General features: G+C 43.0%; 1 protein-coding gene across 2 annotated transcripts in view; it reads right to left on the bottom strand.

The window, feature by feature from the left end:
• Window positions 1-290: 290 nt before the first annotated feature.
• The window catches only part of ARSK (arylsulfatase family member K), a 568,856-nt gene continuing 542,819 nt past the window's right edge, over window positions 291-26,327 (bottom strand). The window contains exon 8 of one of the 2 annotated variants that reach the window (XM_069225619.1): window positions 291-5,130. In XM_069225619.1, the coding sequence (XP_069081720.1) occupies window positions 4,856-5,130 (275 nt within the window). In that variant the 3' untranslated portion in view covers window positions 291-4,855. The remainder of the gene's footprint in view (window positions 5,131-26,327) is intronic. The other variant, XM_069225628.1, reaches the window with a different exon arrangement.

The raw sequence follows: 26,327 nt of genomic DNA, 5'->3' as shown, positions 1-26,327 counted from the left end.
AGTGTGGATAGGTGACAAAATAAACGATGCTATGTTGTTTTACACTAAATATGAGTCTAGAACGATATGATCATAATGACAACACTGGGGAAATGAAAACAAGTTTGGATGGGGGACACTGAAATACTACCTTTCAAATTGGTAAAGAGCTCAATGCAACTTCACTGAAAAAGAATTAAGAAATAGTAAGAGCCTGTTTAAATAAATTAAAATACACTGTTTAAATTCAACCAAATGTATGAATAAAATGAATAAAAGCTTTTTAAAACGAATTGACTTCTAAACAGATGCTCTTTTCTGCATTGCAGATTCCAACTTTATTCACGCTTGTCACTCGTCAATTTTTTAAGACTCTCGAACATTATATTGCACAGATTCTAAGTAGTGGATTAAGAGTAAATGTATACGTATAAATGAATCTAAGATATTGATAAGATACGTACAATTTGCTCCTATATTCCTTATTTCCTGATGTGTATAAAAGATGCTCTACGGAAATAGATGATTCAACTGGAACATCGTATGATTAAGACATGGTTCCTCTCATCAGTTCTTTCAAACACCAGTCGGTGCGGTCTCGTCTGAGATACATACGAAGGAAGTCGTTTCTAAACGCCAAATGGGTATTTTCATTCTATTTTCGAGAGTTACAGCTATGCTAAGAGGCAAGTAGCTTAAGAGCTGAAGTGAAGTTCAATATATGAAATCATATTTTGCTTTCAAAATAGTCGGAAGAACGAGGGAGAGGTTTCAGTAAATAAAAGAGGCCATGCACTCAATGAGCAAGAACATCCTTCCCTGATTTTATACGGTGGACAAGGCAGGATAATGTATGAATGGTTTCCTGACATGCAAAGATACTTAATAAAGATATTTTTTTAGAATAACCACTTCAAGAAACACTTACGAACTCAAGTAATGAAATGAAAAGACACACTAAGTGTATTGAAATTACAAGGTACAGATAGCCATGCCTCTGTATCAACCACATTTATATGATGCTTAGCTACAGAGTTTAGCAATTTCCTAACCACTCATGTCTCTCCAATTCTACATGTTCTCCAGCTATAAAGTCACTTACTTTGTCCCACGGATAAACAGTACTTTGGGAGGTCATTCAAAGCACAGAATATTCATTCCAAAAACATAAATATAGTGTTGCTGATGCTGTACTATCCTGCCTTTCCATAGCACAATAGTTTAGCTCTATACCGTGACTAACATAGTGTCTGCTGACACAAGCAGGTATTGTACACTCTGTGTACTCACTTTTAAGAAATTAACTGGCTTATCAGGTATAAATCCTGAACTCCTCCTCTCAGGACTTGAGGTTTAAACCATGCCTCGTTTTGGTGCCCTTCTTAGGACAGTCTCCAAAATGAACATTTTGACTCCTAGAATGGGACCAGTGGTATGGAGGGACAATTAGGAATGATGTTTACTGTGGTAACACAAGCTCCTTATTTTTCCCAGTGCATATCATTCCTTCTCATGCTCCCCACAGTCATGTTGCCTAGGCAGGCTGACATTGGGCATGGTAACACCCTCAAGGCTCCAGCATTTTGACAGCGGATATTTGAAGCGTCACCTTTTATCATTTTGTTCCCCATGGGACCCATGGTGGAACATGGCTCAGTAATTGTGGTGGGACATCAAATTTTTTCGAATGGCTTACCACCCTAAAAGGGGCACAAGCCAAAGCTGTCAGGCTCTCAGCCAGACAACAGCTCGTTTACACTCAGGATCCAAGGAAGATAGCTTAGTAAGAAGCGCTGTTTCGATACAAACATGAAGCCAACACTAAGGTGCAGCTTGATGTTAATAGGATATCCATGTACTGCAGTAAGTATGGAAATAAGCAGGTTTTGTGTCCAAAATATGTATTTGGGGAAGAGTATCACTTTTTTGTTATCCTGCTTGAACACGAGCAGCCATCTCATAAACTACTTGCCCAGTTTTTTTTTAAGTAGTAAATAATAATTTTAAGAGACCCTCTGGGTTATCTGCATTTTGAGACACCCTCCTTCTACCTGTAAATGACTAATGAAAGGACTATGGCGCACTAAAGTATAACACAAGCTCATGATGAACCCCACACATTGTGCCACAGCCACATAATGAGAGCAAAAAGACGGTCACCGGGTTGGGTTACATTAGCCTTGTTGGTCAGCAGTGTGAATCCTCTTTCAATCAAAATTCTTTGTTTTCCCTTCACATTAGCAAAAGATTCTGCCACAGGTCGTCTCAGCTCCATTTGCCACACTGCCTAAATTCTAAAGACTTTTGAATCTGAAGAAAATAATAATATTCATTTGAATGACAACCATCAATATGTGCAAATTGTATTTCCACTGTTTTCTAAACAATCAACTTCATTGTGAGTCTGGCAAAGCGGTATCCTTGTGGGAAGTGGCGCTACCACTGCACTAAACTATGAGCTACCTAGAGTTCTGGTACCACGGATTAGCAGCTGCAGGGACCCCAGACCAGGTTTTACAGAGTGTGAATCTGCTCCAAGTAAAACCACCGGAACCACTACCAAAGCCCTGGGCACCTTGCAATGCCCCCGTCAGATCATACCCTACCCTGCCTTCAAACACACTCCTGACCACCTCTTCCTACCCCACGACCTGCTGTGGCCCCTGGCATTCTAACCTACATAAAGCAGTTGTTACATGTCAGAGGTTGTGCCCCTTGAACAGAGGATAACCATCAGAAAAGGGCCCAGTAGATCGTGGCCCACGTTGTTATTCCCCATTTCAGGTACAGATACTTGCAATGGTTGGATTTTGACGGGAGCTATCTGCTGAGATCTTTAATTTCTGGCTGGTCTCTTCACATCATAAATCTGCCATTCTCGTAATAAGCCTTTATCAGTGTTGGCTTACTTTATTTTATGTTGCAGCTTGCGTTTTCTGTTACTACTACTTTCTGTGTATGTTGTATAATTTTCTCTGCCAGCACCCTGAAGAAATACCAATATACTGCTTGATCATTAACCTACCTTCTCTGATCTATATCCTCTTTACTTTACCATTCTCACTCCTTTTATATCTTCAGTCCAGCTTCTTTACTTAATCTCCTCAATTGTAAAGGATTACCATTTATGTTACCTACTTCGTTGATTTGATGGTAAGAATTTCAAATTGTATTTGCTGAGCAGTTGTAATGAGTTTTGTCGGTTTCAGTGACTTAGAATTACTTGAGTAACTTGTAAAATGAAGGGTGCCGGTGCCCGAAGCTCTGCTCATTCGCCCGTGGCCAGTGCAATTAAACGTCGGCGCACAGAGTACCAGGGCTGGAGTCTTAAACCACCTCAGGTCTCGGGAATCCACTACCAGACACTGCCTTCCCCTTTATTTCACTCGCGCAGGTCCTCGCTTCCACCCTTTCCGCCGTTCTCTTCCTCCCTCCTTCCAATTGTTTGTTTTTCCCTATCTTGCTCTCGGTAAATATCTGAGGCAGAAAAATACGTGCTGCTCCCCCCGATCCCCCCCACCCCCCCAAAAAAAAAAGTGGCGATGGCTCTTTACTGCAACCACTGGCTCAAACTAAGCACTGTTGAGAGCTCTTGGGAATAAACAGACGTAATTATTTCAAGAGCCTTTTCCATTACTTTCGTAATATAAACAATGTGAACGAATGTACCCGTTGATCTTAGAGGCCACGGTAGTCTATCCATATTGAAGGTCATGTGCAAAAGACACCAATATTCTATGGACTACTCTTATACTGCTCTTTGCACATATATGAAGGTATTATCTATGAGTTTTTGGACACCCAGGTGAAGCTTAGGTGCACAAAAATACAGAACACACGATTATAAATTCCACATAATAATCGACAGAAGCAGAAAAGTGGAATTTTAAGATCAGAAAGTGCACTTGCAATAGCAGAAATGTTACCAGTACAGGGGTCTCCAACCTCCTCTATCAACATGGCCCTCCAACCTCATGTATAATGAGAAGGATCTCTGATTAATCAAAATAATCTCGAGCTAATAATACTGTCACTGTTATAGTAGTCGCCATATCTGACATGTTCATCAGATTTATTTTGTTTGCACACTTTAACTCTTGCATTTGTAATGTTGAGGTACTTTGCTCTTCCTTTCCAGACCAGCGCTGCCCAGACTCTCATCAGTAGGACCTTTGCTGCATGGTGATTGGCTGTGTTGCAGACTTCATGCTGTCACTCACACTCTAAGTGTGCTGGAGCATGGAATTTGGGATTGAGTAGGCTGACTGCTCTTCTAATATATACAACTGAACAGTGCGGACTCCTATACAATGCAGGAGACAGCAAGGCTGTTTCAGATCTGCTGGATTATGTATTATGCTGGGATCCATGTCCAAGAGCTACCTGCTGGCAGCGGGCGAGCTACCCACGGGAGAATCCTGCGACAGTATGACACTTTCCCATTGTTGTAAGTTTCTGATCACCTGTAGGAAAATTTGGGAATGTTCATGCACAATGCATGGAACACAAACACAACCTTTACACTTGTGGCAATTTACACACATTTTACACAACCCTTTCCACCCTGATAACAGATGTAAAGTTAAAGGGAAGCAAATGCCTCTAGATGTCACGGGACACAGTATTTGCCCTTTGGAAAAAAAAAAGAAGTTTCATTTGTAAATATACTTTTCCACCAAACGCTGCAGAACTGTGTGCTCATTGGGAAACCCTCCTTCATAAGTGTATAGAAGGAGGAATACTTTTAGAAACTTGCACCTGTCTTGAGTTTCTGAGTACTTCCTGGCTTCTTTCCGAGATCACCATTGAGAGTAGTGTGCTGACCTTTTTGAAAGAGTTTTCTGAGTGAGGCAGTTCATGTTTTTCCCGTCGTTTCCTATTTGTAGTTATTGAGCCATTCATCAATTGCTCGTTCATATTTTTGGGGATTTCGCTGCCAGTCCATATGCCACCGAAGGTTTGCAATAACACTTGTGTAGTTATCTCCCAAGCTCTGCTTCCAGATGGCAAACTCTCGCCTGTTATAGTGATGGACAGAGGCAGTCACCTTTGGATAGTCCACGATGGAACGAAGTCTCGTGTCTAAGGAAGCTGTGATTCCCGGGAACGTTTTAGCCACGTTGCGGAGTTCATCTGGATCACTGGAAAGGTCTATAAAACACAAATGAATCAGCTTATTACTGATGCCCCACACTGTCTGAGTGTGATGAAGACTTAAAAGAATTGCGGACAACAGACAATACCAATGGGGACAATTCAGAGCAGAGCATAAATCAGACTTCGGTCTAGAAGTCTTAAAACACAGATGTTTTGCTTAAAATTCCTAAAACTATAATATGTTGCATAAGTGTAACAAGCGTCTTTGTAAAGTATGCAAACGGCCTAGCATAGGTAATGCAAGTTAGGTTATCCTGAATAAGCTAGTCTCCGGACAAGCTCCATACAGCCAAATGCAACTAGTGTTAGTAGCAGGGTCAGCTTTCGTGTTGGTGGTGCCTGGTGCACCAATAATTTTTGGTACCCCACCCCTCCATGGCCACCTCTTTCGATTCCCTCACTAATCACCACCTAAAAAAAAGTGCTCCTCATATCTCCCCCTTTCTCACATACATTTCATTTGTTTTAAAGCGCTGCTAAAGGCTGGTTTTACTAACCCACTCAGCTATCCACATAAAATATAGATCTGTCCTTTGCAGCAGGCATATTAACCCTGTGCGCTACTTTATGGCGACTCAAAACTGTCACTAGACAAAACTTTGATCTCTTTCTCTCTAGCAGAAACGTTAATCACAAAAGTTATATTGACATTTGAATTACTGCCTGAAAGCTGATGCACAAGGAGCTCTGTAACAGGGACTTTTACATTGCAAGTTATTGCTCAACACAGCGCCACCACTCCCCTGAGGTCAATGCCCTCTTCAGGTCAACACCCAGTGAAGCCCCCCAATCACACTGCCCCCTAAAGCCGGCCCTGGTAAGTAGCGCAGAAAGAGTGGATGAGAACATGAGACAGTTCCGTTTTTACAGGATTTCGGCAGAAATAATGTACTATTTACAGAACGGATATTTTCTTAAACAACAAAAGGGAAGACATTAAAAAGATTGACAATTTCACAATCCTCCTAAACTTATACATGTATACTGCTCACCATGCATAGTTTAAATACACAGATAAATACAAAAAACTGAATTATCACAGTGTGTGCTATGTGACAATTATGAGTCTCAAATGAGTTTGCACTAACAATGTCAAGATTGTGGATGTTAGAAATGGGGTCTTTGGTTGGCAGTCAGGTTACCCCCTGTCCAAGCAAGGACCCTCACTCTAGTTAGAGTAAGTCACACAAAATCCAAATTATCCTGTGCCCACCCTCTGGTAGCTTGGCACTGAGCAGTCAGGCTTAACTTAGAAGGCAATGTGTAAAGTATTTGTGCAATAAATCATACAATAACACAATAGAGCACCACAAGAATACACCACACAGTGTTTAGAAAAATATATAATATGGATATTTGTAGGTCAAAACGATAAAAGATGCAATAAGAAATTGTAAAGATATCACTGGAAAGTGATATAAAGTGTCTTAAGTCTTTAAAAAGTAAACAAAGTCTCTTTCAAGCACAAAGTACCTGGTTGGAGTGAAAAATCTCCGCAAAGGGGCGCAGAGGAGGAGATGCGTGGAAAAATGGTGTGTGCGTCGGTTTTGCCCCTTCACACACGGACTTGCGTCGTTATTTTTCACGTGGGGAAGACGTTGCTTCGATTTCCGGCGCGCGGACAGGTCTCCTCTGTGGGTCACAGGGTTTTCAGACGCCCCGGGGTCTGTGCATGGAATCCTGGGCTTGTTGTCCGGCTGTGCGTCGTTCCGGTGGGCTGTGAATGGAATTTTCTCCCTCACAGCAGGCGCTGCGTCGATTTCCCCTCTGGAAGTCGGGCGGCGTTGTCCAGGCGGGCCATGCGTCGAAGTTCCGGTCGCACCGCAGGCGCCGCATCGATCGTTTCCTTGCGAAGTCGAGCGGCGTCTTTCCGGTCCGGCGTGCAGTGAATTTTTCACAGCAGAACAAGCTGTGCGTCAATTTTTTTGCCGCACAAGGAGTCCAGTTGCAAGAGAGAAGTCTTTTTGGTCCTGAGATTTCAGGGAACAGGAGGCAAGCTCTATCCAAGCCCTTGGAGAGCACTTCTGCAGCAAAGTAAGACAGCAGGGCAACAGCAAGGCAGCAGTCCTTTGTAGAAAGCCGTCAGGTGAGTCCTTTAGGCAGCCAGGCAGTTCTTATTGTCAGGGTGCAGGTTCTGGTTCAGGTTTCTTCTCCAGGAAGTGTCTGAGGTGGTAGGGCAGAGGCCCTGTTTTATACCCAAATGTGCATTTGAAGTGGGGGAGACTTCAAAGAGTTGCTTAGAAGTGCACCAGGTCGCCTTTCAGTTCAATCCTGTCTGCCAGGGTCCCAGTAGGGGGTGTGGCAGTCCTTTGTGTGACGGCTGGCCCTCCACCCTCCCAGCCCAGGAAGACCCATTCAAAATGCTGATGTATGCAAGTGAGGCTGAGTACCCTGTATTTGGGGTGTGTCTGAGTGAATGCACAAGGAGCTGTCAACTAAACCCAGCCAGACGTGGATTGTAAGGCACAGAAAGATTTAAGTGCAGAGAAATGCTCGCTTTCCAAAAGTGGCACTTCTAAAATAGTAATATTAAATCCAACTTCACCAGTCAGCAGGGTTTTGTATTACCATTCTGGCCATACTAAATATGACCTTCCTACTCCTTTCAGATCAGCAGCTACCACTTCAATAATGTATGAGGGTAGCCCCAATGTTAGCCTATGAAGGGAGCAGGCCTCACAGTAGTGTAAAAACGAATTTAGGGGTTTTACACTACCAGGACATGTAAACTACACAGGTACATGTCCTGCCTTTTGCCCACACAGCACCCTGCTCTAGGGGTTACCTAGGGCACACATTAGGGGTGACTTATATGTATAAAAAGGGGAGTTTTAGGCTTGGCAAGTACTTTTTAAATGCCAAGTCGAGGTGGCAGTGAAACTTCACACACAGGCCTTGCAATGGCAGGCCTGAGACAAGGTAAAGGGGCTACTAAAGTGGGTGGCACAACTAGTGCTGCAGGCCCACTAGTAGCATTTAATCTACAGGCCCTAGGCACATACAGTGCACATCACTAGAGACTTATAAGTAAATTAAATAGTCCAATTGGGTATGATCCAATGTTACCATGTTTAAAGGGAGAGAGCATATTCACTGTAGCACTGGTTAGCAGTGGTAAAGTGCGCAGAGTCTAAAAACCAGCAAAAACAGTGTCCAAAAAGTGGAGGGAGGCAGGCAAAAAGTTAGGGGTGACCACCCTAAGGCTGTCAGGTCTAACAGTGGAGAAGAAAACAACAGTTTACAGACTGCAGAGAGCAGTCCATCTCAGGAGAATTTTGATCTCACTAGGCTGTGATTGGATGACTTGTATCCTTCCACTGCCTTCTTGAGGGGATTTTTCTTAGATCTTGTTTCCCTGCTCACTCCCCACTGCCGTACAGTTGCCCCGGGGCTGGCCTCATGGTTAGGCCTCGCCACGCCACTGTGCATGGTGTGGTGACTTGCTGCTAGAGGAAGATTACAGCTGGCACACTCACGTTAGATCGGTGCAGAACTGGAGCTACGCAGCTCAAATTGAACACTAACAAACATTTACAAAAACTCCCTGGAGTGGGACAAATGACTGAATAAAATGGAAACCAAATGACTCATCATTTGGGCAAAAGGATATGAGCAGCTTTAGAAAGCAGCAGTTGGGGTCAGGTCTACAGTCTTACAAGTCCATCACATAGGGGGTCATTACGACCCTGGCGGACGGCAGTAATTTGGGGAAAGGTACTGCCAACAGGCTGGTGGTACCTTTTCCCAAATTTTATCATTGGCGGTATGGCTCAAGCCAAACCGCCAATGTATCACTCTGTCCGCCAGGGTGGTAACGGCCGCTGGGCTGGAGACACGAAAACCATGGCGGTAGGCACTATCAGTGCCCCTCACCAGAGTCCTCCCAGGCCCCCCACACATTTACACACCCACACATATACACTAATACACAGACGCATACACACATTCACACATGCACACATACAGACCCACACACCGCAATACACACTAACATATATTGCCGCAAACACGCATTCACAACACACAACGTACACGTACACTCACATTCAGTCGTTAATGCACGCATTCCACATGACTCAAACTCACACCTGCCTGCACGCATACAATAACAGACACACATCCCCTCCCCCACACACACAACACCCCCACCCACCTCTCCTGTCGGAGAACCCAACTTACCTGCTTGCAGTGGGTCCTCCGGCAGGAGACAACTTACCTGCTTGCAGGGGGTCCTCCAGCAGGAGACGGGACGTGGCGCTGCTGCCAGCAGCAGCATCTGCCTGCAAAACACCGCCAGGCCGTATCATGGCTCATGATACGGTAGGTGGTGTTTTGCTGGCGTGGCACCTTACCGCCGTCCGCTGCCATGACCGTCAACGGAATTCCGCCAGCCTTCTGGCAGAATTCCATCTACAGTCATAATGCGGGTGGGCAGCTGGTAGCCCCGCGACGGTATGTTGGGGTCCGTCACCGTGGTGGTAGGAGGCATTTACCGCCTATGTCATATTGAGGGCCATAGTCTTGAAATGGCTGGGATTGAGTGTGGTTATTTCATGATTATATCATGGCAGGCAGCTGTCAGGTTTACAGACGGACCTCCCTGTGTCCCCTTCGGCTGGCACTTGGGTGGTCTGCATGGCTATTTCGGACTCTGTTGTGGATTGTTGGGTGGTACTCTGGACAGGGGTTTTACGGGTTGGTCTCTTCATCAAGTCTATCTGGGTTACCTGGCATGTGGCCCTCAGCTGGGAAGGAGTTTCTGATGTGTGGGTGGCCTTTGGGGTCACCCATGGTATTGGCTGAAACATTCTGGGTGACTGTCTCCTGTCCTCTTGATGCTGACACCAAGGTCCCTTTGACCCTTATAACTCGCAATCAGTGATGCTCGAATGGTAGTCTGATCTTTCTCCCTTGGTGTCTGTCTTTCACTAGCACCCAGTCTCCTATACAGATGTTTGAGGTCTTGACTGTTTCCCCGGGGCCAGCCTTGTAGTTAGGTCTCTCTACGGTGCTGTGCGCAGTGAGGTGGCAAACCTCTAGAAGAAAATTACTGCTGGCACACCCATGTTAGGTCGGTGTGGAACTGGAGCTCCGCCCATTTACTTAAATTGTGGCGTCCCGTGACCCCTGAACATTCCAGATGGTCATTAAGGCAGAGGGCGCTTGCTACAACATACCTCGGCCAACAAATATCACCCCCCCCCATTCTCTAAGCTCCTCCCTTTTTGTGCCACTCTTTAGATCTTTGAAGGCTTCCCTCTGCTGCCCCTGCCTCTTTTTGCCCAACAGCTCCTAATGTCTCAGGCTGCCCTAAATACCTATGAATCTTCCACCCTTTCCACAACTTTCTCTTGCTGGGTTGATCCTCATGTCTCAGAGCACCTGCCGGGCCTCTGAAGCTTTCTCCTCTGCCCCTTCTTTCTCCCGTCTGCTGCTTTTCAGTATCTCTCTGCCATAGACAAATTAAGATAAGCATTTCTTTGGGTTTGCTGGTCTGGGGTCTTTTTATAGCGTGTAATAAATGACACGCGTAGCTCGTTCAATCAAGATGTAAATAAGATCATAAAGCCTAAACAAAATACTTTTTTAAACTTAAAACTTGACAAGGAGTCTCTGCTGGCACTACTTCCTACTGAATAAACTAAGCAGAGCCTTTTAATATCTGGAAGCACATGCACAACAATGGCTGCAACATTCTTACTTCTGTAACTGTTAAAGCGGTGTGATAGTGCTTTGAGGATGATTCGAATTATCATAAGGACTGCAAGTTGGTGAAGTAGCACAAATGGTAATCTCAATGTAAATAGTAATAATTATAAATAAGGCTCAACGTTTTCCATTTTTACAGATTTTTATAGATAAATGCAGACAGAAAACAACATGTTTGCTGTCTGTATTTATTTTATTTTTGAAAGTGGAAAAAAAACTGAACTTTGTGCTTCTTGTAAGTGGCTGTCCATTTGTCCATGCTTATATATGTAAACAAGGGTTGTCCTCTATGAAAGCGCACTCCCAACAGGTTATGTATTAGGGAATGTGACAAAGCCAGCAACTTACAGTGAATTCTTTTGACATTTTTATTATTCCTGGCCTTATATTCTCATTCGTCTCTGGACACGTGTTTCTGGGTTCATCCCTTCATCAGCAGAGAAATGTAGTCTGTAGTGTTTTACCTCATTAGGTGCAGCCAGTATATATATAGCTATATATATATATATATATATATATATATATATAAATTTCAAAAGGCAGTGCGACGTGTTTCAACACCAAATGGCTGCACAATATCCAGGAGATCGTGAAAAGTAGATAGCGAAACAATTCTAAATTTGTTTTTGTGAAAATCGTCGACTCTTTTTATTAGAGAAAAAAATCATAAAGGCAAATCTAAATATATGAAGCTCAAAAAATCAATCAAAAAATGTAATAATAATAGAAATAATGCCAAAAAACAACAAGCACACGCTGTCCCAGCCAAATGTCAACGCGTTTCGGCAAACGGTTTCAACTGGACATTGGCTGACATTTTTTACAAACACCTATTTAAATCTTATAGTCCTTTGGTTTCAGCGACACCAATGCGATGTTAGAGATCATGGCGGACATATTGTAACTTGGTTATCTTCAGTCCAAACTACTAAACAACATAACATAAATAACATATAATCAAATCAGGATCATGTTATAGTGATTTTGTATGTCTACCATGGCACAGTATATCACCCTATTCTTGAGACTATTAATTTCAACATAAATCCTTCTCATAAATAGGGAAAATATATTCTCAAATAGATATAAATAGTTTTCAACACATATATAAGGAATATTTATATACAAATTAAAAATATGAATAACTTAATCAATAGAAAAAATATGTTCTCAGATCAATATTATAAATAATTTCAACACATACATATGAAGTATTTGTATATAGATTAAAAAATATTAATATCCTCATCAATAGTGCAAAAATGGAATTTCCCAATTCATCTCAACAGTGATATCAAATTAATATATAGAATATATAATCATTGAAAATCAATTAATTCCAGATAAAAACTGTATCCATGTTAAATGTTCATCTAGTAATAATAAAGAACATCATATTCTAATATTGATCATATAGATCCTTCAGATAGTCCCTGTATATGGAATATAAGGCCAATTTAGTATAGATATATAGACAAAAACCAGACCGCCTAACAATCGCCCTAAAGTGCTAATTAGGATTTGATACTAATGATATATAAAGTGCTGATATAGATGGGCAAAGAAGCAATTAAAACATTTAAAAAACAAACTATGTTCTATAGTCAGGTTATAGTACTCGCGGTCTGATTGTCAAATCTCATTTATAGTGTCTATGGCAAGTACTCTCTATAGAGAATCTTTTACACATGAATCAAACTAGATGAGATTAAAATTCTCACAAATGCACATAAAGTTCTGCATCTAGATTATGTCCCCACGGATTTTCGGAACCCAATAATAAAATCATTTTGGATTCCATTTGTCTTAACGCTGCAGTTCTATTCCCACCTCAGGGATTAACAGCAATGGTTTTTATCCCATAAAAAGTCAAAGAACCACACTTACCTTCATGGACTTCCCAGAAATGTTTGGCTAACGGATATGTTTGATCCTGATTTTTGATTGCTCTGAGAAGTTGTAAATATAGATAGATAGACCTGCCATCCTTGCTGTGGTTTCCCCTGTTGTTTTGTCTCTGCTACCTGTATTTTTGACTATGTGCTGGATTTCGTTTGTGCTGGTTTTTGGTACTCTGGGCACTTTACCACTGCAGACCAGTGCTAAAGTGCAAGTGCTCCCTGTTTAAATTGTGATTATGATTGGTTATCCTTGATTGGCAGATTTGGTTTACTAGTAAGTCCCCAGTATAGTGCACCATGTGTGCCTTGGGTCTGTAAATCAAATGCTCCTAGAGGACCTGCAGCACTGATTGTGCCACCCACATGAGTAGCCCTCTAAATATGTCTCAGACCTGCCATTGCAGTGTCTGTGTGTGCAGTTCTAAATCAACTTGTCACGCCCAAACCTTCCCTTTTACAACATGTAAGTAACCCCTAAGGTAGGCCCTAGGTAGCCCTATGGGCAGTATGTAGTGTATCTAAAAGGCAGGACATGTACTGGGGTGTTTTACATGTCCTGGTAGTGAAATATTTCCAAATTCGGTTTTCTCTATTGAAAGGTCTAGCTCTCCCATACCTTAACATGGGGAATGCCTTTAAGTATATTTTAAGTGCAGTCTTCCATAGGGAGCAGAAAGAGGTGTGGAGTTTGGGGTCTCTGAACTCACAATTTTAAAATACATCTTTTGGTAAAGTTGGTTTTTAGATTGTGAGTTTGAAAATGCCATTTTTAGAAAGTAGGCTTTCCTTGCTTAACCATTCTGTGCCTCTGCTTTACTGTTCAATACGCATCTGGGTCAGACTGACAGTGAGGCTGTTTGTGAATTCACTCTAGACAATGACAAGAGAGCAGAAGTGTGTCCCACATATCCTGATGAGTCTTCCTGGGCTAGAGTGGGAGGGAGAAGCCTACACCTCCACTTGAAAGGGCTGTGCCTGACCCCACACAATACAGTGTCCAACCCCCTAGAGTGTGGCTGGAGCAGGGCAAGAAAGAGGCAGGGCCCTGTGCACTACAAAGACTTTCCTTTGAAGTTTGCCTACTTCAAAGGCAGAAATGAGTATAAGTACTGGACTGCTGACCTCACAATTTTGGAAAACGGCTGGATCAAGAGGAACCTTTGCTAAGGAGAAGAGCTGAAGAGCTGCGAGGAGGAGTACTGTCCTTTTGCTGTGTGTGCTGGGTTGTGCTGCAGTTGCTGCTTCTGCCTTAGAGAGGACAAAGACTGGACTTTGCTGTGTATCCTGCTTGTGAAGTTTCTCCACGTGCTTGGACTGGGCTAGCCTCCTGTTAAGAAGTCTCAGGGACTTCAAAGACTTCATCTGCCAGCACCTGGGCTCTCTTGCCAAGTGGTGCCACATCCAGCCCCTAGGCCCTTGGAAGGAGAAGCTGGCAAAACCTGAGAGAAAACCCATGCACCGGAGCCGAGCAGTGAAAAAAAATCCCGCAGCACCTGCACCACAGCTGAAAAATCAATGCAGAACTGGTGAAATCGACGCATCACCAGCTCAACGTGGATTCATCATTGCCATGCGTCTGTATTTTCCACATATCGTCCTTGGGAGTCAAATCTTCAGCATCACTGCACAGACCTGAGGTTGCCTGTCCAGAAAGCCATGCATCCCTTCCCTGCAAGGGAAGAATCAACGCATCGCTTACCGACCAGAGAAAGAATCGATGCACAGCCTCACTTGCAAGTAAGGACTCAACACATCGCTTGTTTTTCTGATGCACTCTCGCCCCTCCGGCTTTATTTTTGGCGAACACCAGGTACTTTGTGCTAAAACAACGCATCCATTGACTCTTATGAATTAAGACTCTTTTTACTTTAAAATGTGATATCTTTACTTGTGTATGTTGGATTTTTGTCATGTTGGTCTTGTTTGATTTAGATAAGTACTGGCTATTTTTCTAAACTGGCGTGGAGTCCTATTGTAGTGATATCACTGTGTTACCATATGTGTTTGTGCAAATACTTTACACATTGCCTCTGAGATAAGCCTACCTACTTGTACAAACCTACCAAGGGAGTGGGTTAATGTTTATCTTAGGTGTGTGACTCCCATACCATGAGTAGAGTGAGGGTCCTTACTTGGTCAGGGTGTAAACTGACTGCCAACTAGAGACCCCATTTCTAGTATATATATATATATATATATATATGCATATATATATATATATGAGTTCGGCAGTTGAAGTGGTGTTTGGAGGATTATTTATATATACTGCCAGAACCACCGCAGCCTGGGAAGCACTGTTTATCTGCCAATTATTGGGACATGACTGCACTGATGGGCATAAGTCACTTGATGAGTGCCTTCAGGTAACTGGGAACTTCCTTGGCACTCTACGGAGATGAAAGGGAGGTGAAATTAAAGAACTTTGTTAACATATGACACTCTAAAACAAAGGGAACATTGAAAAATTGGTTATAAATGAGTGCTGCAAATGCAAAGATTCACTGAGATTAAAAAAATGGCTACTTAAATCACGATATATAAATAATAGCAGCATACTATGATGTTGGCGCTCTAATCGAATGAAAATATGGGGAGACTAAAGTCCGTTCTCACTGATGACTATACAACTAATTAGAGTAACCTATTTATGGATGTGTGTTATTACCTTGTAGCAGTGTCATTTTGCAGCCAGCATTTGAGAAAGGCAATGTCCGAAACGCATCATGCTTGGCGATTTGAGAATTAAATATTGAAACCAAACCCGGAGAGTGCGCCTTGGTTCTTGAGGGGAACCAGTTGTTTTGAATATATATATATATATATATATATATATATATATATATATATATATATATATATATATATATATATATATATATATGGAAAATGTCACGTACCCAGTGTACATCTGTTTGTGGCATGTAGTGCTGCAGATTCACATGCTATGCATGATTCTGCCATCTAGTGTTGGGCTCGGAGTGTTACAAGTTGTTTTTCTTCGAAGAAGTCTTTTCTGAGTCACGGGATCGAGTGACTTGGCCTCTCGGTCATACTGCGCATGGGCATCAACTCCACTGTTAGATTGTTTTCCCGCAAAAGGGTGTAGGAAGGAGTGATAGAGTGTAAGAATATAAATGTTGTATAAAAGCAGTAAGTAAAAAATAGATGTCCATGCAAATGTAAATGTATCTACATATATACAAATAATAGAACCTACAACGACTACAGGCTTCCGGGGAGGAGGGAGGGTGCATGTGAATCTGCAGCCTTACATGCCATGAACAGATGTACACTGGGTAAGTGATATTTTTGTTTCATGGCATGTGTAGCTGCAGATACACATGCTATGCATAGACTACAAAGCAGTTAATCCTCCCCTGAGTCTAGTGTGGGTCTGAGAGTGCCATCCTTGTGGGAATAAGGAAGTATAGTGAGTATACTCATGTTCTTTGTTGAGAATGTGGGACCAATTCTTTTGCTTGTTTTAGTAGTAGCGATTGTACCTCTTGTTGTAATAGAACATTGTGTTCTGGGGACAGTCTGTGGCAACGTGGAGAAATGTTTGGAGTGGTAGAAATCAATTGCGGATAATTGACAACACCTAATGGTCTGTGGTGATGTTTTGCCAATGAGAGAGGAATTGCTGTGGACTACCCCTTACAGGAGATGTGTGGGGTTGAGGGATGGTAAATAAGTCACTGTTTTGATGGTGTAGAGGCTTGTTTTGAGGTTTGGAACTTGCCTCTGTTTCTAAAATATTGGCCTCTGTAAGACCCTCTAAATCCCCCTCTCTGGTATTGTTGCTGCTGTTGTCCTTGCTTTGCCTGGGTGGTAGAAGCCTCAGAGGATTGTGGCTTGAATCCTCCTCTAAATTGTTGCCTGCGAAAGGAGCCTCTATACAGTGTTGTGTATAATGCTCCCATTGCTTTGGCAGTATCTGAGTCTTTCCTCAGTTTTTCTATGGTCGTATCGACCTCTGGACCAAACAAATGCTTTTTATCAAAAGGCATGTTAAGTACTGCCTGCTGGATTTCTGGTTTAAAACCAGAAGAACGTAGCCATGCAAGCCTTCTTATAGTAATGGCAGTATTGACACTTCTGGCTGCTGTATCTGCAGCATCAAGGGCAGACCTAACTGGTTATTGCTCATACCCTGATCCTCCTCTACAATCTGCTGTGCCCTTTTCTGATGTTCCTTTGGGACGTGCTGTAGGAGTTCTTGCATCTCAACCCAGTGGGCTCTATTGTATCTGGCTAGCAAGGCTTGCGAATTTGCAATTTGCCATTGGTTGGCTGCCTGTGTGGCCACTCTATTGCCAGCCGCATCAAATTTCCTACTCTCCTTATCAGGTGGAGCAGCATCCCCTGAGGATTGGCAATTAGCCCTCCTTCTAGCCGCACTCACTACCACTGAGTCGGGAGGAACTTGGTGTGTGATATAATCAGGTTCTGTAGAAGCAGGTTTGTATTTTTTGTCAATACGCAGAGTAATTACTCTAGTTTTGACTGGCTCACTAAAAATGTGGTCTGCATGTTTAACTATTCCAGGTAACATAGGAAGGCATTGATATCTAGAGTGTGTGGAGGATAGAGTGTTAAACAGGAAATCCTCCTCTAGGGGTTCAGTGTGCATAAGCACCCCATGGTAAGCAGCTGCCCTGGAAACAACCTGCATGTATGCAGTATTGTCCTCTGTTGGAGAAGGTTTGGATGGGTATAAATCAGGGTCATTATCAGGAATATGATCTGGGTCATATAGATCCCAAGGATCCACTGTTTCCCCATGTGAATACTGTGACTGCGTTGTTGAAGGCAACTGTGGTGGGCTAGTGGATGGAGGTGAAAAGGAAAGCTGTAGTGAATGAGGAGGAGAAGTAGGGGCAGGTGCTGGCTTCTCCTTCTGTTTATACAGTTTTGCTGGTGGTTGAGCAGTGTCTAATTGTTCCTGAAAAGCAAGCTTCCTTTTGGTTTGCAGAGGAGGAGCAGTAACTATTCTGCCAGTCTCTTTGTGGCTGTGAATCCTGGATTGCCTCTCATCCATAACCTCAAGGATAGGCTGAATCTCAGTGTTCTCATCAGAAGGTCTGTAAGATTGTTCTGGCAGTGATTTCGACCTTTGTTTGAGATGGCTCGGAAGTCCTTGTTCTTCTGAAAAAGAAGATTTTTTTGGTTCCGAAGATGGAAGCTTTTTTTCGGCCCCGAAAATGGAGTCGTTGTTTTGGCTCCAAAGCAGGGCGGCAAGGCTTCGACTCCGAGGAGTGAGGACGCTTACTCGAGTCTGAGGCAGAACTCTTTACAGATTTACACAACTCCGATGACGACAGAGGAGTGACCTTTTTCGGCGCCGAAACCGAAGGTCGGTTGACGATAGTCTTTTTTCGGGTCGAACCATGGCCTCTGGCAGTGGTGTACCCAAGGCCTTCGATGGTTTTTTATATGTGGGCGTAGGGGCAGACGTACTCACATGCGGTGCAGCAGTGATAGGCCTATCTTCTTCTGAATCTTGTTTGGAGTTGGTGTCTCGGATGGAGACCGATGTCTGAGCCCGTTCTTCCTCCACGACATCGTGATGTTCTGTACTTTTCAACTCCATCTCTAATCTTCTGGCTCTCCGATCATGCAGGTTCTTCTTGGATCAAAACGATCCACATGCCTCACAACCCTCTTCTTTGTGATCGGGAGAAAGACACAGATTACAAACCAGGTGTTGGTCTGTGTAGGGAAATTTAGCATGGTACTGAGGGCAAAATCGAAATGGAGTCCGATCCATCAGGCTTCCACGCGGTAGGCCCGAACAGGCCCGAGTCTGGTGCAAGCGCCCAGAGGGCGAAAAACTAGATTCTGACGGTACCATCGGTTCGAGGCTAGATAGAAATGTAATTGAAACAATATCGATGAATAAGTGAGTTTTCTGAAGTTTCCGATTCGAAATCTCAGAGCGAGAGGAAACACGTCCGAACCCAACAGCGGAAAGAAAACAATCTAACAATGGAGTCGATGCCCATGTGCAGTATGACCGAGAGGAGGAGTCACTCAATTCCGTGACTCCAAAAAGACTTCTTCGAAGAAAAACAAGTTGTAACACTCCGAGCCCAACACTAGATGGCGGAATCATGCATAGCATGTGTATCTGCAGCTACACATGCCATTGAACATATAAATACATACATATATATGACAGACATAGAAAAAATGCTGCCGCTCCTTCGCTCACTATGGCAGCCCATGCGTGGGTCCAGCAGCCCACATAACATCAACGCACAGTATCCAGTAAAACAAATACGTTTGGACACAGCAAGGATTGCTCTCAGATGCTTTAATAAAGGCTTCTCCCCAGCGTGGTTCGGCCCAGCCGGGCCTTGATCATGGATAAAGTGACAGTACGTGGGCGCATTGGGAAGATATATATATATATATATATATATATATATATATAATGGTAAAATGTACCTGTGAGTATAGTGTTTTTTTATATTTGGCTGATTTTGCTAAAATGTGACAGGAAACAAAGTATGAATGCATGTACATCAGTAAAATAAATGTGAAAATATACCATTTTGCAACTCCATTTATTCCTGAAACACAAAATAATTATGGATAAATACCAGTAAGTTGGCCAAAAAATAAATTTTGATAAATACAAAAGGAAATGTTAAAAAAAATACCATAAGACCAGGAGCACCAATTATGATACTTATATGCATTATGAATTAATGTTCTTCGGTTATTATGATGATGCAATGAGCACAGTTTTCCCAGGCCAACTTTATATCTAAGGACCTCTATAGTAGGTTGGCATCATTTAGGACACTTAGACCGTCTGTACAGCACTCGAGTTTTGTGTATTTTTGGAGTTTTGGTTATATTTAGAGTAGCTCCTAAAATCAGGCCTAGCACCTATGTATGATTAGTTAGTGATAGCTAAGATTAAGACTCCCGGAACACAAGTGCTACAACTTCACAAAGGTTAACTGTTTTAAGGAGTTATGGCATGATTCTACAAGAATGAGCTGAGCAGTGCTATTGGAATGCTGCACCAAAATCCACATGTTCTGTTAGCTACCGTGAATAATCTCCGATTTAACTAGCTGAAATGCACCTGCGGAAAAATGTAGGGTGGTGCAGTGCTTATCGTACACCTCGTTAATTGTGATACACGTGGGCGCAGTAGTTACCCTCTTCTCAAGCAATAATATACTAACTGGAAATGGGGCATATGTGATACCATTGGTACAAGAAAAAAAAGACCCCTGCTGCTTACAACCACTGTCCTTCATACTGTGTAACAGTAAAGTGCAGTCTTATACTGAGAGCTCTGAACCTTCTAAATCAAAGTACCCATCTATCTAGTTCAACGTGGAAATTAAGAATTCTATGTAGGAACATAGGTAGACTGTTTTTGTTTACAATTACCATATCCAACATAAGTTAGAAACTAGTTCTAGCCCTATAGGGAGCTTGGGTATAACGTGTAAAAGACAATAAGTAACCATGAAGGTTGCAAAACAATTTGGGCCTAATTCACCAAGGTAACTTACATTTTTGAGTAAGTTTACTCTTTTGGATAAATGTACTACTTTTCAGCACAAGTAAATACATACAATTGATTTACATTCGTATTTAACATAAAACTATTTCCTAAAGCATAGGTAAAAATAAAAAAGTTTATATGACTCCTAAAAAAATATTAAACATATTTTCATGTTAAATATTGTACATATCAGCTGATATGCTACATTCCACTATAGCGTTTTCCTCCTGTGATTGTATGTTTAAACAAATGTATGTTGGCAGTCATATATGAGAGAGCTAGAACACCATATCTGACAATGTGGCGCTCACCATCAAAGTATAGTTCATTTAAGAATGATGGAGAAATAGACACAGTGTGTTCTAATGAGATTACCTGCACTTTGCACAATAGGCCCTTTATCACAGCTCTGATAAATCGTTTACTATGCCTTGCCTCCAATTCCAGGACGACATCCTCATCTGTCCTTACATTTCTAGACAGTAGCACAGCAAATTGTGATTATGTGGGATGTCAGCCTGTGAATACAGTTGTCCAAATAATGATCTTCGCCAGAGCTCTATGATAATCTTGGCACTTCGGTTTAAACCAGCAGGTAAGCTGCACAAGCCATCTGACAGAACATACGCTACATCTGACTTTCACACACATTTTCACGCACTTGGACAGTTCATTCTCTAACGACTCTCCTACATTATGCTTTATTACCCTATCCTTAGTAACATGCTAGAGGCAGGCCCTTTCCTAGAAGAAAATACGACATACAGGAAGATACATTTCAAACCTACAATGAAGCATGGCAACCAAGTGAGACGTTTTGAAAGCAACTCTGATCGCCATCCTGGCTTTCAATGAGTCCAAGTTATATTAATTTGCAACTCCATCTCCCTCAATCAGGCACCATCGCAATGGCTCCCTCTGCTGCCGTCCTCCTTTCAGGTAGTTTTCTCTGCTTTCAAACCAACAACAACTGACAGTGTTTGGAGCCTAGCACAAAATAACAAGGCATCCAGTGAGGTGCAGAACTGTGCCCCTTCACAGACTGCATGAAGCAATTCTCTCCCACACTGATGACAAAGCTTAATGGTGTATTACATACATTATCAATGTGTATGGTTTTCTGCTTTATGAAACCCAGTTATCACTCGTGAAGTAACCTATGGCAAAACCCCAAGACCTGGTAAACTATCGGCCAATTTCGAATTAGCCATACAGTGGCAACATTTTGGAGAAAACAGTAACAGGACTAGAATACGTAATGTTGATTCACCTCCAACACAAACTTCATTTGTGTTTCAGAAATACATGATGAACGCACTTGTTAAGAGAAGACTTTGTCAGTACCATAAATTAGGGAAAGAGAGCCACAGTGATTTTCTTGGACCGACAAATCATTGTGTGACAGCAAGGAGCACAAGATTTTAATAAAAAAAGATAAAAAAATGGATACGTTCATCTAGCACAGTCGTATCATAGATTTAGTTGTTTATCTCCAAGCATCTAAAATTGATTCAATCATTTCTTTCCCACCAAACCAAGCAAACATTCTGATTACCTACCAGTGATCTTCATTATCCTGATTTGGAGTCCTCCATTTCCCAGTCCTAACACATGAGGTATGATCCTCTTGCAACAGGTCTAGTGATAAGTCCCTTTTCTGTTTTTTGTTGTTGTTTTTTACTAAAATTGACTCCTGGCTCCTTCTGCTATGTTACCAAAGCTCTGCCAAACAAGAAGTAACAGGGATGGAGGGAGGGAAGGGGACTGGAACGAGAAGGGCCCCTAATCGGAGTAATACAAATTATCAGTAAATTACGGGAGCATTACCTCCTCATGGGGTCCTTCTTATCCCAGGCCTAACGCATGAGGAAGTACCCGAACACAAAGAAAACAAGGTTGCCCCAAAGAGTAGAAATGCAATACATGTTTATTCAAAAAATGAAAAACCATATTACTTAATTGCCGCAGACAAAACAATGGAACCAAAGTGGCCATCTATATCCTCACAAACAGAGAGACGAAAGTGAGTGAGGAAAGTATGAGGGGACGACCAAGTGGTCGCCCAGCAAATTTCCATGAGGGAAACCCCCCAGCCTCAGCCCAGGTGGAATGCCTCTCGACATCCTCAGAGAGATGTTGCCTAACAGCAGCATAAGCACAGGAAATAGACTGTTGAACCCACCTACTGAGGGACTGGGTAGAAAACTTCTTTCCCTTAGATACAGAGCCATAAGCAACAAACAAGGATTGTGACAACCGGAAAGCCTTTGTACACTCTGAATAAATCAGAGAAGCCCTCCTGATATCCAAGGTAGAAGGAAGAGAAGTGGAGGAATCAGGGAGAACAGGCAGAACAACCTCCTGTGCAAAACGAAAAGAGGAAGACAACTTATAGACAAGTTTAGGGTCCAATCTGAGGACCCCGTGGTCTGGAAAAAACTTCAGATATGAAAAAACTGCCCAAAGTGCCCTTAATTCACCCAAACGCCTGCCAGAGGTTATGGCCACCAAGAAAACCACTTTAGATGACAACCAGACCAACTGAGCCTCTTCCAAAGGTTCAAAAGGAACACCATGTAAACCTCGCAGGACAACTGATAAGTCCCAACAAGGAACCATTCTCCTGACAACAGGCCTCCGTAACCTCAAACTCTTAAGCAAACACAATACCATAGGTGACAGAGTAGAGAAGTCTTCAGAAAAAGAGGGACAAGCTTGAATAGCAGCCACCTGAGCAGAAAGGGTGCTAGCGGTCAAACCTTTCACAAACCGATCACACAAAAATCCAGAATCTTTAAGGGATCATGTGGGCTGGATCCTCAAACCTAGCACAGCACCATTGAGAAAAAGACACTTAGTGCTTCTTATAGGATTCCAGGGTAGACAGCTAATGAGAAGAATGAATCTCCAAAACAGCTTGGGGAGAACAACTCAAATGTATCCAATCTACCTGTTCAATAGCCAGGCCGTCAGACATAACCGAGCTACCATCTGGTGTGACAGCTGTGGAAATTGAAGAGGAGATTGGCTGTGATGGAGAACAAAAAACAGACCATTGGCCAGACAGGAGAATGGAAATCTAATGAAGGTGGGGTGAATAAGGCACAATAAGGATCACTTGAGGCCTTTCCACCTGGACTTTCTTGCGAACCCTGGGCAGAAGGGGAATTTGAAGAAAAGTATACAACAACCCCTGTGGCCACGGGTCTGACAGAGCATCCACTGCCAAAGCCAGGAGTGATGGAAGCTCTGTGTAAGAATGAGGATGTTCTGCATTGCTTGGGAAGGCAAATAGATCCAGCCAAGAGACCCCAAACTGCTGACACAACTGGTGGAACAGAGACTGAACCAATTGGTCTGCCCAGAAATCCATCTTTCCCCGTATGGACACTGCCCTCAGATCCAGAACATTCTCCTCTGCCCAGGGAGAAACCAGGAATGCAACTTGATTGAAGGACCTGCACTGCGTGTCCCTGCCTGTTCAGGTAAGCCCTTGACACTTGATTGTCCATCAGACCACAACATTCTGACCAATCAGCTGTTCCTGAAAAATATCTAAGGCCCTCATCACTGCCATTGTTTCCCTCCAGTTTGAGGACTGCTGACTTTCCCACTGAGACCAAGGAGCCCCCCCTCTCCAGGTGATTCAACACAGCACACCATAACCACCTGCTGGCATCTGCTGTCAAGAGAATTGGGGGAGGGAGCTGAAACGGGATCCCTTTCAAAGATTTTCCCGAACCAATAAACCAGGACAGATCTAGTGAAAACTGAGATGAGAGAGGAATCATGCACTCATGGTCCCTGGAGCTGGGATCCCAATGACTGAGAATGTGATTCACAATTGGCTTTAAAAGAAATCTCACCCAGGTGACCACAGCAGTTGAAGCCACCAGCAGACCTTGCACCCTCAACCAGCATCTTGCAGAACTTAGTTAACGTGTCAACAAGTCCTTCACCACCAACTGAAGAGAAAGCACTCTGCCGTCTGGAAGAAACTGAGCAACCACTTGAATATCCAACCCAGCTCCGATAAATGTCTACACCTGAGAATGAGTGAAATGTGACTTTGAAAATGTACCAGAAGACCGAAGTTGCTCAAGGCCTGAAGCACCAATTCCACATCTTGTTGAGCCTTCAAAAAAGATGGAGAAAGCAACAACCAATCATCCAGATAAGGATAGAAATATATTTCCATGATTAGAGGAAGTATTGGGTGAAGCAATACCACCCTGAAATGTTCCACCAGAACAAACTTGTTCAAAACCTTGAGATTGAGGATTGGCTGAAAATAACTGCCTGGCCTTGGAACTAAAAACAGCGTTGGATAAATCCCAAAACCCCTTTGATCCTCTGGCACAGGGATTATCGCTTGCTTCTACAAGATGGCATCTATTCCCAACCTGAGACTCTGCAACTGTAAAGGGTCCTTTGAAGAAGGAGTAACTCTGAAGCGAGGAGGCAGTGCATGCCCTCTGAATTGAATCTGATAGCCATGTTCCTTATTGAAAGGACCAATGTGGCCGTCACTTCTCGCTTCCATTGCGGTAGAAAACTCCTGACCTCCCACTGCCATATAGTCATTTCTGTTGTTGGCCATGAGGGGCACAGGACGATGAGGTTCAGTCTTTATTATAGAAGGTGACCCCCCTGACCACGGGCCCTTGTCCGACAGGGCCAGTGTTCAGTGGTCTGAAAAAACCATTCCAGTGACCAAACTGTTTCATAACCATCACCTTTTTAAAAGGCCACAGGATGTTTTTCTTTTCTGTAGCCTTCTCAACCTTGTTATTTAGCTCAGGAACAACTTCAGGCCCAGGTAAGGCAACTTACAAATCAAGGAGCATTGGCTAGCCTCCAGTTGCCAAGACTTTAACCATAAAGACCTCTAGCCAAAAATGGAAGCACCGTCTGCAGAAGTAGAGGCCCAAAGACTGTCAAAAACAGCATCTGACAAAAATCGCAACAACAGTTTTCCATATTAGCCAACAGTGATGCAGGATTCTCCTGTGCCTGGAGACAATCAAACAAGGAATTAAAGTCCTTCAGGAATGCCTGCGTAGCATGTGCTGCATAAGTGTTTGTCCTAACCCCATAGACAGAAGCAGCATAAGCTTTCTTTAAGGGAGACTCCACCTTTTTATCTACTGGGTCAGAAAGAACAGCATCCTCTGAGGCCAAAGACAAAGAAGAGGACATAGATGCCAAACTAGTGTTAACTTTTGAGGTCTGTAGGAACTGGCCTTCAAAAACTGCCAGCTAATACCTCTTCTGGAGAAAGTGAGGGATCACGGTTTTATCAATATCCTTCCATTCTTTCTGAAGTATATTTTGAATGACCTCATGAAAAGGCAAACAGTCCTTATCTGCAGTGTTATACTGTGTCAAAAATTCTTCTTCATCAAAAACTGGGGGCGGGGGAAAACCCCAACTCCTCTCTGATATGAGATAAGACCTCTTTAAGTTGATTAGACTGTTTATAACTGCCTTTACAGTCCTTCAGCTCCTCTGCATCGTCATACAATCTCCAGCTTTTTGCAGGGAACTCCTCTTTTATGGCCATATCAACAGCCTCCTTAATCAGAGACTGCTAAGCCCCAGGTGAAATGGGTAAAAGTTCCTCATACTACTCCTGGTCAGGAGACTGAGAATTCTTATTTTTCTCAAGATGCTTAGCCATGGTAATTCCCCACTAGGAAGCACTTCAATGAGCTACTGCAGCATTGTTACTTCCTGTTTAAATATCCATCACCCGGCAACCAGATCTCATCTCACGAGACCTGGTCGCCCAATAACCAAGCATCTATACCCTCTACATGTGCCAAACACTGACACGAGCAGAGAGCCAGGAAGCCGTTATGCTGGCCCCTGCGCATCCTGCATCCCGAGCCCAGTGGCACATCCCAGCTCAGCACATGAGCAGGGAGTGCATCGGAGGCCCACATGAAGATCCCAGCCACATGCTACAGCAATGCAGAACCAGCACCATTACAGAGAGTTCAGTGTGGCACCATAAGTAAGCAAAACAATATGTACATAAAAACATACTG

The sequence above is a fragment of the Pleurodeles waltl genome, chromosome 1_1 (assembly GCF_031143425.1).
Source record: "Pleurodeles waltl isolate 20211129_DDA chromosome 1_1, aPleWal1.hap1.20221129, whole genome shotgun sequence".
NCBI classification, from domain to species: Eukaryota; Metazoa; Chordata; class Amphibia; order Caudata; family Salamandridae; genus Pleurodeles; species Pleurodeles waltl.
Note: the sequence above shows the minus strand (reverse complement) of the source record. Positions and strands in the feature narration are given on the sequence as shown.